Source organism: Corythoichthys intestinalis, chromosome 3 (assembly GCF_030265065.1).
Source record: "Corythoichthys intestinalis isolate RoL2023-P3 chromosome 3, ASM3026506v1, whole genome shotgun sequence".
Taxonomy (NCBI): Eukaryota; Metazoa; Chordata; class Actinopteri; order Syngnathiformes; family Syngnathidae; genus Corythoichthys; species Corythoichthys intestinalis.
Window position 1 is genome coordinate 52761766 of NC_080397.1, and position 17873 is coordinate 52779638.

General features: G+C 38.5%; 1 protein-coding gene across 5 annotated transcripts in view; it reads left to right on the forward strand.

Annotated features, from left to right (window-relative positions):
- The window catches only part of LOC130913057 (ceramide transfer protein-like), an 84252-nt gene extending 67023 nt beyond the window's left edge, over positions 1 to 17229 (forward strand). For 2 of the 5 annotated variants that reach the window (XM_057831338.1, XM_057831339.1), the window contains exons 10-16: positions 1337 to 1432; positions 4728 to 4860; positions 4936 to 5006; positions 5084 to 5212; positions 7924 to 8053; positions 11344 to 11474; positions 13880 to 17229. In XM_057831338.1, coding sequence (XP_057687321.1) covers positions 1337 to 1432; positions 4728 to 4860; positions 4936 to 5006; positions 5084 to 5212; positions 7924 to 8053; positions 11344 to 11471 — 687 coding nt within the window. In that variant the 3' untranslated portion in view covers positions 11472 to 11474; positions 13880 to 17229. Of the gene's footprint in view, positions 1 to 1336; positions 1433 to 4727; positions 4861 to 4935; positions 5007 to 5083; positions 5213 to 7923; positions 8054 to 11343; positions 11476 to 13879 lie in introns of those variants that run through there. The other 3 variants (XM_057831334.1, XM_057831336.1, XM_057831335.1) reach the window with 3 other exon arrangements.
- Positions 17230 to 17873: the final 644 nt, after the last annotated feature.

Below are 17873 nucleotides of genomic sequence, written 5' to 3' on the forward strand. Positions count from 1 at the left end.
GGCATTTACATGGAAAACACGTCTCTACTTATATAATTTTCAGTTTACGACAGTGGTGTTACCAGGATGCCAAATGTGGGTGGGCATTGGTCTTACCTGGGGGCAAAAAAAAAAAAAAAAAAAAAAAAAAAAAAAGCTACAATACTCAAGTAGGTCGAAATCCAGCGTAGGGCTACTGCACCTTAAAGCATGTTTTGTTTTCTCCTTGAGATAACTGTTGTTGTGATTTGGTCTAGACAAATAAAAGTTGATTTGATTTTATTTGACTTAGAACACATCAATAACTATACACAATGGACATGCAGGTGACAATGTTTTTTAGGTAACCTATTGTGGTTCCTCGGTTTTATTATTATTATTATAGTTATTCTTTGTTCCGCAGCCCCTTTGAGCTCAATTTGACCCCCTTAGAATGCTTCAAAATGCACCAAAATCGGCAGGCAGGTCAAGACAGGTGCAATCTCTGATACTGTGTAAAGACAAATTCCAAATACACTATGTAGCGCCCCCTACCAGTCATTCTTAGTCCCGCCGACGCTTTGAGCCCTACTTTGACCCCCTCAGAAGGCTTCAAAACTCACCAAACTCAACAGCCAGGTGAACAGTGGTGAGAACTTTGAATAAAACAAATTCTAAAAAATCAAAATATGTGTAAATGTGTGTAGCGCCCCCTAGGAACAAAACCAACATTTAATTTCTTTTTTTTTTTTTTTTTTTTTAAGGTGAAAGAGGAGGTAACAACGCAAAGTTTAAAACTTAGAACACATCAGTACTATATGAATGGGATACCATACATGGTGCCCAGACTGCCGTTAGTACTACATCCAGTATTCTTTGGGTGGGCAGAGCGTGTCCGTGGGTGGGCATTACCCCCCCCCCCCCCCCCCCCCCCGGTAACGCCCCTAGTTTACGAAACCATTTCCAGAAACAATTAATTTAGTAAGTAGAGGTACCACTGAATTACAAAAAAATGTTTTAAACCTTTTTAGGGCAACTGACTATTTTTGGCATTTCAACCCTCTCAGGGACATTGGTCAATAAGGCTCAAATTAATTGGACGTCTCGTGCTGTCAAAGGCAGCCAAAGAGTTAAATGTGCCCCTTTAAAGGGTTAAACGTGTTACAATACAAAAATGAATGTAAAATTAAAAAGTAAATTAGTCCAATGAGTTCAAACCAACAAGGCAGTTTAAGGCAACGTTGTATAATTTAAATTAAAATGTAAATTGTTTTATTGCCAATGATCCCAAACGCAGTCTCCGTCCTGCACAAGGTTTCCAACGAACAAGAAATATGAACCACAGTGACTTGGAATTAAGACACTTCTTTTCTTGTAGGTGGAAGAGATGGTGCAGAATCATATGACGTACTCGCTTCAGGATGTGGGTGGCGATGCCAACTGGCAGCTGGTCATCGAGGAAGGGGAGATGAAGGTGAGAAGCTGCGTAGGAGGCGTCGCTGTTGTTTATTTACCTGAGAATTCACATGTAGCCGACTGCTTTTCAAATGCGCACACACACAGCAACACAGAGCAATGTATTAAAGTGACAGACAACACCTATCCACCTATCGTATACAGGTTGTCCCTGGGTTACAACCTACCCAACTGATGTGATTTTGACTTTACGACTCACTCGCGAGTAAAGCCCAAATAGTAGGTCTGCAACTAACGATTATTTTCATAATCGCTTCATCGGACGAGTAATTAAACGATTAATCGATGCATCCGATAAGCGTTACTTTTTCAATTACCTTCACAATTTACCTTGAAGTTGTTTTAGGCATGTTGTAAGTAACAATGAAGACATAATTATTATTATTATTATTTCCTTCAAAAATATTTTATTACAGCTTCCTGACTTAACTGAAGTCTACAACTGTATCGATTATCAGATTCGTTGGCAACTAATTTATCAATTGATTTAATCGATTAGTTGTTGCAGCCAAATTAAGAAGCTAGTTGAGACAGTAAGATGTCCGAAAATTGGCAAAAATGTGATTTGTTGTTTTCCAAAGTAAAAGCATATTTTCGTTCATGTCCTACATCTGATGATATTTACAGCTGAGAAATTATATGTATGTTCTAATTTCAGAAATTTCGACAAGTTTAGGGTGAAGAAGGTCCTAAACAATTAGCGGTTATCAAACTAGTTGTCGATTAATTTGCTAATAGATTAATTGTCACACTTCTACCGAACAGTTTTTAAGCCCGAATAGTCATTCAATATTTATATTGAGTTAACACAACGTACCACAGAGTATCTTATTATTTTACGTCATCTTATTAATATGACGTATGATACATGTTTTTGGACAGTTATTTTGTATTTAGGGGTACTTATAGTGTTAATTCCAATTTAAGTGGAAATTCGGATTACATCACCAGCCAAGGAACGGAATTCGTTCGTAACACGGGGACTACCTGTATACTCGCGTATAGGTCGGAATTTTTTTTTTTTAACAGAAATTATCACCCAAAAATACAGGTGCAACCTGTACCCCTGATATGCTGTCCTCACTCTGACCATTGCCCAATTTAGATTAGCGTAAAACTGAAACAGTTTACAACTTAGAATTAGCTGTGTATGCTAACAATACAGACGAGTTACTTTCAAAATAATCTACAAATGTCTTATGTAAAAAATTCAATGTACAACTACAAAAATATGCACCGTACTTTTGGCAAACAGTACTTACGAACAGAACTTGCCCAAGGAAGAAATAGACCAACATCACGGCCATACTGCAACTTTAAAACGTGTGCAGCCATCTTGGCTTTCACAACAAACAATGTTGCCAAGGGACCACAAGAGGGTGCTCTCGGATTGTGTATTAATGATGACAAGATGAGCAAAATTTGTAAAAGTGATAGTTCTGATGAAGGGGAATTTGAGGACTTCCATCCATGACGATGAGGAAGAGTCACCAAACGACAGTTAGGAAAGTTAAGATGGTTAGGAAACAAAACTAGAAAGTTAATGCATTTACCACATTGGAATAGGTTGTGTTTTGTACTTAGGTGTTACTATGTATGTAAGTTGTTACTAAATGTAGATACACAGTGCTCCGGACTGCCCCCAAATAAGGGCATTTTGTGACTTAAAGCCAGTTTTTTTTTCATCTCCTCGCACATGCAAGAGCAGTAAGATTGCAGTTTTGTGTGTGTGTTTTTTTGGGGGGGTTTTTTTGCTGACCAACTCCTTCACGGTTAAATCGACTAGTCCGCAGTAATGTAACGAGCTGGTAGGCATGTGCCGGTTTTTGAAATTCTGACGATATGATAACCTTAAGCAAAAATATAAGGATTTTTTAAAAACATATTAGCAAATTGGAACATAAGTAAATGTTGTTAAGATAAATTTAAAAAATAAATAAAGAAATAAAGAAATATCCTAAATCAAAATAAATGCAGTCCTTTAGGTGAGGCTAAACTCAAAGCCACAGCTCAACATTATTACCATCAGAACAAAAATAATTGAATTATTTTCTATAAAAAGCACGTGTGTATGACCTATCATGTTTACATTATACACACACTCTGTTTCTTAACACAGCCAGTTGCCAGAGAGAAAAAAAGCCAGAGAGAAAAAAACATTTTTTACCATCAATAGACACATTAAACATGCTGGAGTTAACTCTCGTAGCTGGTGGGAAACGTTCAGGACAGTGTTTACTAACCTTTAATTTTGTATAAATGCAAAATCATATTAGGCATATTGCCTCCTCGGTAGCCACCCGCCGCAAACATTTTTCACATGTCGGTTGGCCCTCCTCCTCTAAGCCGCGGCCGTCTGGAACTTTTCTGTAGCCGAAGTATTCCCACACCAGCAATTTCGTTTTCTTCGATGGGGGGAAAAGTTCAGGAGTTTTACCTCCTCCAGCCATCGCGTAACACAGCCGACTCCCTGACACTGAGCAACAACTGTTGGGGGAGGGTTGAGCCTTACAGCTGCAAGCGAAGGATTTCTCCATGGATTTTTGGGACATAAAAAATAGCTAATACCTTAGGGACGGTGTCACGAAAAATTTTTTGCAGTTTTGAAACCTTGACGTTTTCATATCATGGTATATACCTTGAAATGGGTAATCGGCACATGCCTAATTACAAATTTTGACCAAAAAGTTTTTTTGTTTTTTTTTTTGTCTTTTTGGGTCCAAAATGTTGAATAAAATTAGTGAAGAAAACAACAGTTTGGACATAAAGGTTATGGTGTCCTGAAAAAAGGGACCCAATCAGGCCATTGTGAACAATTTTTTCTTTGAAATATAAACGCAACATAAAAGGCGTGCAAAATCCCAGGCCTTTAAGGTTAATAGGTAACACTTTATTTGACAGCACCGTCATAAGACTGTCATAATGAAAACAAGAATGCTTATGACAGATGTCATTATGTGTCATCCGGAAAATTTTGTCACTAACTCCTTACATTCCAGTCCGGATTTTTTTATATCCATTCAAAAGTGAGATAATTTGCTGGTAATACTGACATTACGAGCAATCTGGGATACTCTCATTTGATTGGCTAGAAGAGTACCAGCATTGATAAAATATCTGCCCCCATTTCATGAATCCACTATCTGGAAATGCTGGCTTTTATTGTCTGTTCTTTGAACATCACCAAGGGATTTTATTTAGAATGGATTTCTGCCTATTCACGCGATACAAAATTTCATCCCTTGGCCCTACCTTTTTATGATGGTAGATGCATTTTGCTACATATTTTCCAGGTGTATAGAAGAGAGGTGGAAGAGAATGGTATCGTTTTGGATCCCCTTAAAGCGACACATGCTGTCAAAGGGGTGACGGGTCACGAGCTTTGCCATTACTTCTGGGACACGGCCGTGCGCATGGACTGGGAGTGTAAGTTATAAGTCTCTCATCAGCGCTGCTGAAGTCGTTCCGTGCGTGAAACTCTCATCTTTCTATCTTCCTTAGCCACCATCGAAAATTTCAACGTGGTGGAAACACTCTCGGACAACGCCATCATAGTTTATCAGACGCACAAGGTAAGCAGGGTTGATCCTGGCGTTGTTATTGATGAATGCTCGCTATGTTGTTGATGGCCGGCGTTTGTGCATCGTAGAGGGTGTGGCCGGCCTCTCAGAGAGACGTCCTCTACCTGTCGGCCATCAGAAAGATCTTGGCAACCAATGAAAATGACCCTGACACCTGGCTGGTGTGCAACTTTTCTGTGGACCATGAAAATGCGGCCGTAAGTTGACTTTAACATGAGTGTAAAGGTTTAAAAAAAAATAATAATAATAATAATTTTTTTAAAAAGGGATGCTAGAGTTTTTCATCATACAAATTATAAATTGATTGAAAAAAATAAATGATTATTTGTTATATTATTACTTGTTTGTACAGTGGTACCTCTACATACGATCACTTCGACACACGATCTTTTCGACATCCGACGTAAAATTTGAGCCGCCATTTGTTTCTACATCCGACGAGTTGCTCGAAATACGACGACATGACAGCACTGCAAACGAACGCACGGTGGATTTTCTTGTGTGAGAAATCAACACAGTTTTCAAAAAAAGTTGATACAGTTGGAGAAACAAGGAAAAAAGTGATGCTTACCTTTGAAATGAAGATGCAAGTTATAGAAAAATATGAGCTTGGGGTGCGCGTCCCTGAACTGGCTCAACAATACAGCTCCATGGTCCTCTTCCGACCACCGTTCGCCACTATTTATAAGTTAAGGTGACAATTATTATTGTGGTAACATTGCCAAGGAAATCGCCAGCTTCGTCACGTTTTTATCATTTATTTAAGAACTTATCCAACACAAAACGCCCATTGTCTTAAGCAGTTGACCGCTCTCAAGAAAACGAAAGTACAGTGGTACCTCTACATACGAATTTAATTCGTTCCAGGACCTTGTTTGTAAGTCGAAATGGTCGTATGTCGAGCAGGATTTTCCCATAGGAATACATTATAATTCCATTAATTCGTTCCAAAGCCTAAAAACATACACTGAATTCTTAATAAATACTGCTGGCACTGTTACAAATGGCAATTAAACATAGAAAAACAAATAAGTTATTAATAAATAATTCAGAATAATATAATAATAATAAGAATAATTAATAATTATTCCTGTAAATAATGTAACGAATCGGATTCTAATATGGCGGACACTTTTTACTGTCCCTGAACGCACCGCGAAGGTGACGTCTCAGTGAGATAGGTCGGTGCGGTAGAGATAATACTTTCGTTTTCTTGAGAGCGGTCAACTGCTTAAGACAATGGGCGTTTTGTGTTGGATAAGTTCTTAAATAAATGATAAAAACGTGACGAAGCTGGCGATTTCCTTGGCAATGTTACCACAATAATAATTGTCACCTTAACTTATAAATAGTGGCGAACGGTGGTCGGAAGAGGACCATGGAGCTGTATTGTTGAGCCAGTTCAGGGACGCGCACCCCAAGCTCATATTTTTCTATAACTTGCATCTTCATTTCAAAGGTAAGCATCACTTTTTTCCTTGTTTCTCCAACTGTATCAACTTTTTTTGAAAACTGTGTTGATTTCTCACACAAGAAAATCCACCGTGCGTTCGTTTGCAGTGCTGTCATGTCGTCGTATTTCGAGCAACTCGTCGGATGTAGAAACAAATGGCGGCTCAAATTTTACGTCGGATGTCGAAAAGATCGTGTGTCGAAGTGATCGTATGTAGAGGTACCACTGTATTATCTCTACCGCACCGACCTATCTCACTGAGACGTCACCTTCGCGGTGCGTTCAGGGACAGTAAAAAGTGTCCGCCATATTAGAATCCGATTCGTTACATTATTTACAGGAATAATTATTAATTATTCTTCTTATTATTATATTATTCTGAATTATTTATTAATAACTTATTTGTTTTTCTATGTTTAATTGCCATTTGTAACAGTGCCAGCAGTATTTATTAAGAATTTAGTGTATGTTTTTAGGCTTTGGAACGAATTAATGGAATTATAATGTATTCCTATGGGAAAATCCTGCTCGACATACGACCATTTCGACTTACAAACAAGGTCCTGGAACGAATTAAATTCGTATGTAGAGGTACCACTGTATATACAACTTCAATCAAAAAAACAAATTCAAAGGAAGTTTTCAAATGCAAATTTATTTTTGCATTCTCACACCTTTTTTTAATTGAAGTGACTTTTTCTTCAATTGAAAATATTTATTTTGATTGAACTTTTTTGATTGAATAAAAGACACAAATCTACTTCCATACAGGAGGCATGAAAACAAAACAGTATCCGTTCACAATGGAAAAAAAAGAAACTTGTAAAGAATGCGAAAGCATGCGACAATTTGAAAAGTGATGGAGTAAAAAGTACAGATACATGCTGTAAAATGTAGTGAAAGATACATGCTGTAAAACAGGGGTGCTCAAAGTTTTTTGCTCCAAGATCTACTTTTAAATGAGACAACCTCCCGCGATCTACCTTAAGAGAGGAGGGTGAACTAAAAAAAAAGAAAACAATTTAAATGTACAGTTACAGTAATTATGCTTTGTGAGCAACATATGAGGTTATGTTGCTCACAAAACACAAATAACTGTGTACATTTAAAAAAATATAAATAAAAAATGGACGGTAAATTATGTTTGCTCACATAACAAAATTAACTATGTACATTTAAAAAAAAAAATTTTTTTTTTTTTTTTTTTTTTTTTTTTTTTTTTTTTTTTTTTTTGGGATGCTGCGAGCTACCCACACTAGCGTTGCGATCGACTGGTCGATCGCAATCGACGTAATGCCCACCCCTGCTGTAAAATGTAGTGAAATAAAAGTAAAAAGTACCACTTCATATTTATACTCAAGTACAGATACACAAAAATGCACTTAAGTACAGTAACAAAGTACTTTGTTACATTCCACCACTGGCGTCATTTAACAACGCTTTTTGTCTTTTCAGCCTTCTAATCGGTGTGTGCGAGCCAAAATCAACGTTGCCATGATCTGCCAAACTCTGGTCAGCCCACCAGAGGGCGATAAAGAGATCAGCAGGGATAACATCCTTTGTAAAATCACCTATGTGGCCAATGGTGAGTACACAGACTAGGTGTTCGATTGTGGCTAACAAGAAAATCCCGATTATTTTCACTCAAACCAGATTTTCAGATGTCGAATACAATTTCTTGGCAAAACAAAAATGATGACAAACAAAGTATTCGGAATCTAAAAGTGCCAGTGAATTTAAATGTTGTCAAAATGGGTGCACTCACTGCTGGACTCAAGTGCATGAGAAAAGGTGGATGGCAAGTTTCAATGTAGGATTTATTGCTAGGAACGTGAAAACAAAGCTCTTCACAAAACAACTGGTAATCGCAAGAGACGGCATCAAACAAAAACGTAACGTGTAGACTATGTCGTAGCTTGCTACTAGAAGTCCAACAAATGAAAAACACTGACACAGGTTCAAGAAACTTAAGCGGTATACATTGAGGAAGAGAAGTACCCTAATTTTCGGACTATAAGACGCTACTTTTTTCCCTCATTTCGAATCCTGCGGCTTATAGTCCAGTGTGGCTTATTTGTTGATTTATTTGGGTTAATAGGTAACACTAACTTAACAGCGGCATCATAAGACTGTCATAAGAACATCATAATTATGACATGACACTATCATGGGCATTACTGAATGCTTATAACAAATGTCAATATGTGTCATGTGGCATATTATGTCACTAAATCCATTTATGTCCAGCTCAGATCTTTTATGTCCATTCAAAAGTGAGATAATTTGCTGGATGACACTAACCGACATCTATTATAAGCATTCATTAATGCTTATGACAGTGTCATGTAAAAATTATGACGGTCTTATGACAGTATTATGGCACCACTATCCAAGAAAAGTTACCAAATACCATAGCTAGCAATTATTGAAACAACTGGAATAGAGCTGAAACGAGTACTCGAGCAACTCGAGTAACTCGAGTTTAAAAACTGATCCGAGTAATTTTATTCACCTCGAGTAATCGTTTATTTTGACAGCTCTAAGCATCACGTTTTGCTAGGACTACTTTTAATGCGGGACAACGCGCTGTCACGTGCGGAGAGGAAGAAGGGGGGGGGGGGGGGGGGGGAACTTACCGCAGCCGACAGCCGCCACAAACGACGCCGACGTTGCTAAATACTAGCCCGCACAATGCTACATTGGTAACAGGTAGCGTCTGGTGCATTTATAGAGATCACATGTATGTTGAACTAGATGCGAAATGACAGACTCGGCCGCGTCTGGGCAGCGTTTGTAAACAGCCGCCATCTTAAAGCAGTACAGCGCTAAGCGCTAATAAAGAGCGCTAAGCGCCTGAGAAAAACAGTACTACTATTTAGTGCAGAAGCCTTTTTTGCAATTACAGAGGTCAGACGCTTTCTGTAGTTCTTGACGACGTTTTCACATACGGAAATTGGGAATTTGGCCCAATCCTCCACACAAATTTTCTCTACAGTAGATCTGTCGGGATTAGGAGCTGCTGTTGAGCAACGCGAAGTTTCAGCTCCATCCAAAGATTTTCTAATGGATTGAGGTCTGGAGATTGGCTAGGCCACTGAGGAACCTTGATATGCTGTTTCCGCAGCCACTCTTTGTTCAGCTTGGCTGTGTGCTTCGGAGCATTGTCATGTTGTAAGATCCAACCACGACTCGTCTTCAAGTCTCTGACGGAGGGAAGGAGGTTGTGCCTCAAAATCTGATGATACATTTCACCATTCATCCTCTGCTTTATACAATATAGTCGTCCTGTCCACTTCCCCGAATAGCAGCCCCAAAGCACCATCCCTACTTCACAGTAGGGATGGTGTTCTTGGGACTGTACTCATCCATCTTTTTCCTCCACACACGACGAGTAAAGTTGCACCAAAAAGTTCTACTTTGGTCTCATCTGACCACAGGACTTTCTCCCGTGACCCTTCTGAATCATTCAGATGGACCCTCGCAAACATCATACAGGCCTTCACATGCACTGGCTTCAACAGGGGAACCTTCTGAGCAATGCATGCTTTTAAACCATCTACTGACAGTAGCCTTTGAAACTGCACCAGCTCTCGTCAGGTCATTGACCAGCTCATGCTGTGTATTTCTAGGCTGAGCCCCCACTTTTCTTATTATGAGTGATGCCCCACAAGGCGCAATTTTATATGGAGCCCCAGTCTGAGGTAGATTTTTAGTCCTGTTTAGCGTTTTGTATTTTCTAACAATTGCTGCAACTGTTGATTTATTCTCACCAAGCTCCTCTCCAATTGTCCCATAGCCTTTTACAGTTTTGTGGAGCTCAAAAAAAAATTTTTTTTTTTTTTTGGTGTCTTTCGAAAGCTCTCTGGTCTTTCCCATGGCAGCAGTTGGATTATGAGTGACTGGGAGGTGCACAGGTGACAATATTGAGCTTTTTTTTTTTTTTTTTTTTTTTTTTTTTTTTAGATTATGTCTCTGTGAGTGGAAATGCATCTATGATCGAAATTTCAGACCTCCACCTTTTTTCTAAGTTGGTGAACTTGCAAAATTACTAGGGGTGCAAATACTTCTGCTCCTCACTGTATAAGAAGTAGGGCTAATGATGAACAAGTGTGAGCAATCAGGGGAGGAAAAACAAATTTGACAAAGTAACAGGAACCCACCAAAATAAAACAGGGCAGGAAGGAACATAAATCAACACCGATGACGGCAGCGTGTGACACAGAGGTATCCAGCTCTAGTCCTGGAGAGCCCCTATCCAGCTTGTTTTCCATGTCTCCCTTGTCCAACACACCACAAATTTGAAATGGTCACGACATGTTTTGGTCCTAAATTATATTTTTAAAGTATTAAAAATGTCTTAAAATGTGAAGTCCCAGTGAATTCTGGTTCTCCTAATAATCCCAAGCAAGGGTGCCAAAATGACCCAAGTGGTTTTGAATTGGCAAGTCGTTGTCTGAAAGACAAAAGCCGTTCATATGTAAATGCAACACCTAGACATACATTGTGTTGGTATGCGGCCCAAACCGAGGGGAAGACACAACGGTTGAAATATTCATGTGATAGTTTGGGTCAGTTCAAGTGAAGCTGCATTTATTTATTCACATTTTAAACTCATTTCTCCTATACTCCATACACAACGACAGAAAAAATGGCCCAAATGTGTGTGTTTTGGGGGAGGTGGTTTGAACTGCAATTTGAGTGTAAAGCAAGAATTGTATCTATAGTTTAGAAGGACTGAATCAGGGGCATGGTGCATGAATTGTGTTCATTGTGCCTGAATTGAGTACAAGAAAATGTGTGAAAACTTAAAAAAGTAACAGACTGAATTTGAACCCTGCATCATCGTCTTTGCTGACGTGACTCTTTGTGTGGCAGTAAATCCCGGCGGGTGGGCTCCGGCCTCGGTTCTCCGGGCCGTCGCCAAGCGAGAGTACCCCAAGTTCCTCAAACGTTTCACCTCCTACGTCCAGGACAAGACTTCGGGGAAGCCCATCCTGTTTTGAGAGGTCAATATATGTCAGTAATATGTTTTCCCTCATACGTTGGCCCATGGACTTCATAATGTATTGACGGGACACAGGGCGCGGGCCGATAAATAGGGGGCCTGTATTGTTGGCGAGACCGTCAAAGCTGACCAAGTGGAATCACAGGCAAAGAGCTTTTTCCGTTGAAAATTCTTGTGAATAAATGCTTAAATCCCCGAATTCTTTATAGCTATGGATGTAAAACAGTCTCGATTCTTGGTTAAAAGCACAAAAAAACGTGCAATTAGCATTTATTTTACATAAATATGTTGAAGTATAATGTTAGTCTGTTAGTAAATTTAGCTAGCGGCCGCTTTTTGTAAACTACTTTTCGGGTGAAAATTATTGTGAATAAATGCTTAAATCCATGAATCCTTTATATATATATGGACATAAAACAGTCTCAATTCTTGGTTAAAAGCAAAAAAAACAAACGTGCAGTTAGCATTTATCTTACGTAAATATGTTGAACGACAATGCTAGTCTGTAAGTGAATTTAGCTAGCGGCCGCCTTATGTAAACAGAGCTTTTCCGGTGAAAATTATTGTGAATAAATGCTTAAATCCCTGAATTTTTTTATAGATATGGACATAAAACAGTCTCGATTCATGGTTTAAAGCAAAAACAAAAAAAATGTGCAGTTAGCATTTATTTCACGTAAATATGTCGAAGTACAATGCTAGTCTGTTAGTGAATGTAGCTAGCGGCTGCCTTATGTAAACAGAGCTTTTCCGGTGAAAATTCTTGCGAATAAATGCTTAAATCCCCAAATTCTTTATAGATAATGACGGAAAACAGTCTTGATTCTTGGTTAAAAGCAGAAAAAAAGTGCGGTTAGCATTTATTTTATGTAAATATGTCAGAGTACAATGCTAGTCTTTTAGTGAATGTAGCTAGCGGCCGCCTTTATGTAAACAAAACTTTTCCAGTGAAAATTCTTTTGGACAAATGCTTAAATCCCCGAATTCTTTATAGATGTGGACGTAAAACAGTCTCGATTCTCGGTTAAAAGCAAAAAAACGTGCAATTAGCATTTATTTTACGTAAATATGTTGAAGTACAATGTTAGTCTGTCAGTAAATTTAGCTAGCGGCCGCCTTATGTAAACTACTTTTCGGGTAAAAATTATTGTGAATAAATGCTTAAATCCATGAATTCTTTATAGATATGGACATAAAAAAGTCTCGATTCTTGGTTGAAAGCAAAAAAAAAAAAAAAAACCCGTGCAGTTAGCATTTATTTTACATAAATGTGTCGAAGTACAATGCTAGTCTGTTAGTGAATGTAGCTAGCGGCTGCCTTATGTACCCTTATGTAAACAGAGCTTTTCCGGTGAAAATTCTTGTGAATAAATGCTTAAATCCCCGAATTCTTTATAGATATGGACGTAAAACAGTCTTGGTTTTTTTTTGGTTAAAAGCACCAAAAAAACGTGCAGTTAGCATTTTTTATGTAAACATGTCGGAGTACAATGCTAGCCTGTTAGTCAATGTGGCAGCTGCCATATGTGAACAGAACTTTTATGGTGAAAAATCTTGTGAATAAATGCTGAAATCGCCAAATTCTTGATAGATATGGACGCAACACAGTCTCGATTTTTGTTTAAAAACACAACAAAAAAAACGTGCTGTTAGCATTTATTTTACGTAAATATGTCGAAGTACAACGCTAGTCTGTTAGTGAATGTAGCTAGCGGCCGCCTTATGGAAACAGCTTTTCCGGTGAAAATTCTTTTGAATAAATGCTTAAATCGCCAAATTCTTGATAGATAATGACAGAAAACAGTCTTGATTCTTGGTTAAAAGCAGGGAAAAAAGTGCAGTTAGCATTTATTTTACGTTAATATGTCGAAGTACAGTGCCAGTATGTTAGTGAATTAAGCTGGCGGCCGCCATATGTAAACAGAGCTTTTCCGGTGAAAATTCTTGTGAATAAATGCATAAATCCCCAAAATCTTTATAGATATGGACGTAAAACAGTTTCGATTCTTGGTTAAAAGCAAAAAACGTGCAGTTAGCATTTATCTTAGGTAAATATTGCGAACTATGATGCTAATGTAGTAGCGGCTAATTTCTCCCATTGATTTTTTTCACGTTTCAAAATGCATGCATGGTATGAAAAATATAATTACCTTGAATCCTCGAACATATCACTCCTGAGACAATCCTGCCTGTTTGTATGCGGTACAGCTTTCATACTTTTTCAACAGAAATCCCGTGTTAGATCGCTATGTGCGTGTGCTTGTGAATAGCTCCTCATGATGTAGGCGGCCCCCTACTTGAATGCGAGGCGCAGTGCATGACCGATCTGACTCGTCGATACCATTATGAAGTCTATGGTTGACTTTTCTTTTGTTCCTTGTCGCTTTAACGTAAATCTTCCTTCAGGAAACAATGGCTGAATCCCCGAAAGACGACACCGTGCAACAGGACCAGCGAGGACCACCTTAAACGTGGTCGCGCGACTTTATTCCATCAGTATTTGTTCTTCCAGCGCAACATTGGCGGGTCCTTCTATGTACAAAGTTTCCTCTTCAATCGTTTTCAAATGATTGTTATTCGCTTTTGTGTTGTTTTTTTGTAGATTGTTTTGTACATTTCTTATGATTGCATACTTGTTGTCTTTTGGGGCTAACCAATAGCATCGACGCTACTCGTTTGCTGCTGCTGCTAAAGAGAGAAAACTAAGTGAGCGTGCGAGTCTTTTGCGCATCCCACCCCTCTCGTGACGACCGCGTTGGCGGTCCGATGGAGGGCGAAAAAAATTTTCTCGGAGATCTTTATATTTCTAATGGCTTTCTGGAGAGTGAGCGTTGGGAAACGACGTATTGTACAGAAAAACTACTTTTAGTTTACCAAAGTGACAAATGTGAATGGACTGTTAAAACGCTTGAATTAGATGTCGGCAAACGTGCCAAGGAAACTTTAAAGCTTAATGTCTCATTTTAACTGCGAGCACATGGCGACGTAATCGCGCGTTGTTAATCAAGAGTTAACACTTTAAGCGCAAAATTGCGTTAAGAACATTGCTAGTTTTTATATAGAGCTGCAAATATGATGCCTCGTGTAATTACGACTTTGCACCAAAAGATGGCAGTATTTTTTCAGGTCTGACTTGTTAAAATCAGCTACGTTCTTGTTGCAATTTTGCGACTTTGGCGCTTAAAAAGTTCAGTAGGCTTTTTGATTTTCACAATGCTTTCCCCCTGACTTTTAGTCAGCCTTCGGAATGTCCCCGCTCAATTGTTTTTGTCTACGTGCGCATTTGGTTTCCCACCTTCACCCTAAATTTAGCATTCCGGCGCGACAATTACATTTCGCGTGCACGATGACTGACGATGATAAACTACGCCTAGGAATGCCTTAGACACCAGCGTGAGCCTGGTCATTGTTACTATACAACCACCACATGTGCATTTATCGACAGTGGCGGGAAATGCTTTTTTACGTGGGCGGGCGGGCGGGGGTGGGAGGTTCAGCATTTCACATCGTGATCATACCTCATCATTCAAATAAACTTGGGATTGCTTTGTATTTGCCAGCGGCGTCATCAAATTTGAATTTTTTAGGGGAGGCGGAGGTCGTCACCCTCAGTCGGCAGAGTTTCCGAAGGATTAATTTATCAAATCTACGCTCCGTGTCCGCTGATGAATATAGCTGTTGTTTTTAATTTTGATACCGTCACTAATCCACACACTTTGTACGTGTGTAAGTTGTACATCAGAAGTGTTATTATTTGCACTAAATGTAATGCAAGTTGACAATGCCCTGTAAATTAAAATTACTACACAACACAAGTGTGCAGTTATGTTTTCGTAAGAAGGGACCATTGACTTGCGCTAGCTTATGCACTGAAACTAACAAATAGTCATGGACAGAATTATTGGCAACCCTGGAATTTTTCCAGAAAATAGTTTTTCAACTATTACAAATGTTTTCAGTATGAATGTGTTTGTTTATTGGATTTGCGTTGGAAAAATGTACGAATGTACGCAATAGTGCCGATCGATCGGGTCCGATCACGTCATTTTCAAAGTATCGGAATCGGCAAAAAAATATCGTTCATGCCTTTTTTTAATATATATATATTTTTTAATTAAATCGTTTTCAATTGTATTTAACGTTACAGACATGGTATGTTACACTCATCCAGAGTCTTTAGGCCTAAGGTAGGGTGATCAAATTTATTCTGATAATGGTGGTAAGTTTTTTAAAAAATGTATCACGTTAAAATATTTAACGCAATTAATGCATGCGTTGCACGACCCACTCACACATTGTCGCGCTCAATCTGTAATGGCGCCATTTTACCTATATAGAGAGATAAAAGGCAGCGTAAAATGAGTAGAGTGAATTTTGGCAGCCTGTGGAGGCATAATTTAATTGGCTAAAGCCTTACAATCCTTCTCCCTATGATTACCGTATTTTTCGGACTATAAGTCGCACCTGAGTATAAGTCGCACCAGCCATAAAATGCCCAACGAAGAGGAAAAAAACATATGTAAGTCGCACTGGAGTATAAGTCGCATTTTTGGGGGAAATTTACTTGATAAAATCCAACACATAGAGCAGATATGTCATCTTGAAAGGCAATTTAAAATAAAAATAAAATCGAGAACAACATGCTGAATAATAGAACAGTATGATAATGTTACATGATGCATGAACAACAAAATGCGAACGTGGCCGGTATGTTAATGTAACTTACCTATTAAGAGTTATTCAGATAACTGTAGCATAAAAAGCATGCTAACAAGTTTACCAAACCATCAATGTCACTCCAAAACACCAAAATAACATGTGAATTGATATAATAATGTGTTAATAATTTCACACATAAGTTGCTCCTGACTACAGGTGATAGACCGCGAGCATAATTAAAGACGCCATGATTTTCACAAGATATTATCGCGTACTTACCTCTTTTTGATCCAAAAACTCCATGTAGCATGTAGCACCGAGTGTCAAGACAGTCATATTTTTGGAGGATTTTATGGGTGAAACATGGTAATATAACAAGGGTCGCGATGCAGAAATCGCAGACATCAAGGAGTGGTTGGGATTTTCATATATTTGCTCTTTTATACGTTTCTTTTTTTCCCCCAATTTTTCTTTGTATCCATTATTTGCCATCTAACATCGGAGAAAATGCAACACTAGCAGAAAAAATAAAATTAAGCGATAGTTATGAGGTAGATATCTGTGACTTTTTTACAGACACCACTTTTTTGTATGTGACGTAATTTGTTTAAAAGTTCAAAGTATGTGAGTAAATAATTTTTTTGTCTTTTTTTTTTTTTAAACAAAATATTAGACATCAGTTAATGATTCTAAGCTAAAACGACAGACATTTCAAATAATAAATATAATTGCCTTCGGCAGCTCAGTGCATTTAGGCATGTAGACATGGTTTAAGACAATCTCCTGCAGTTCAAACCGAGCATCAGTATGGGGAAGAAAGGTGATTTGAGTGACTTTGAACGTGGCATGGTTGTTGGTGCTAGAAGGGCTGGTCTGAGTATTTCAGAAACTGCTGATCTACTGGGATTTTCACGCACAACCATCTCTAGGGTTTACAGAGAATGGTCCGAAAAAGAATAAATATCCAGTGAGCGGCAGTTCTGTGGGCGGACATGCCTTGTTGATGCCAGCGGTCAGAGGTGAATGGCCAGACTGGTTTGAGCTGATAGAAAGGCAACAGTGACTCAAATAATCACCCGTTACAACCAAAGTTGTCAGAAGAGCATCTCTGAACGCCAGTGTTGGGAGTAACGTCGTTATAAATAACGCCGTTACGTAACGGACATCTTAAGTAATAAGCAACATTGTGAGTAAATGCTTTAGTAATCTTTTAACTAGGGCTGTCAAAATTATCGCGTTAACGCGCGGTAATTAATTTTTTAAATTAATCACGTTAAAATATTTGACGCAGTTAACGCACATGTCCCGCTCAGACAGTATTCTGCCTTTTGGTAAGTTTTACAGCAAGGTTTTTTTGTGCTGTCTAACAGCGAACTCTTGTGGTCGCTTTCCGACATGGTTTATTGCTTTCTTGCCAGTTCAATATGGCTGCACGACGTCTCGGCCTGACGCCTACGTTGTAATGTTGTGCTTATATGATCCTTGGACAAGATTTGTCCGTAAGTATGGTTGTTGTAAAGAATGTACATATTATGTTAGTAAGCGTAATGTTATATTTTTTGTATGAGACGCTTTTTGTTTATGTTTAGTGAACCTGTATAGCGTGCTAAGCTAACGTTGTTGCTAATGCAATGCTTGTGTACTTTTTTATGTAGTTTCACTACTGTCTAAAGAGGACAGTGGTTTGAGGCCATTTTATTAATAAATCAGATGAAAAAGGAAGAAGTCTGATTATTAAGGC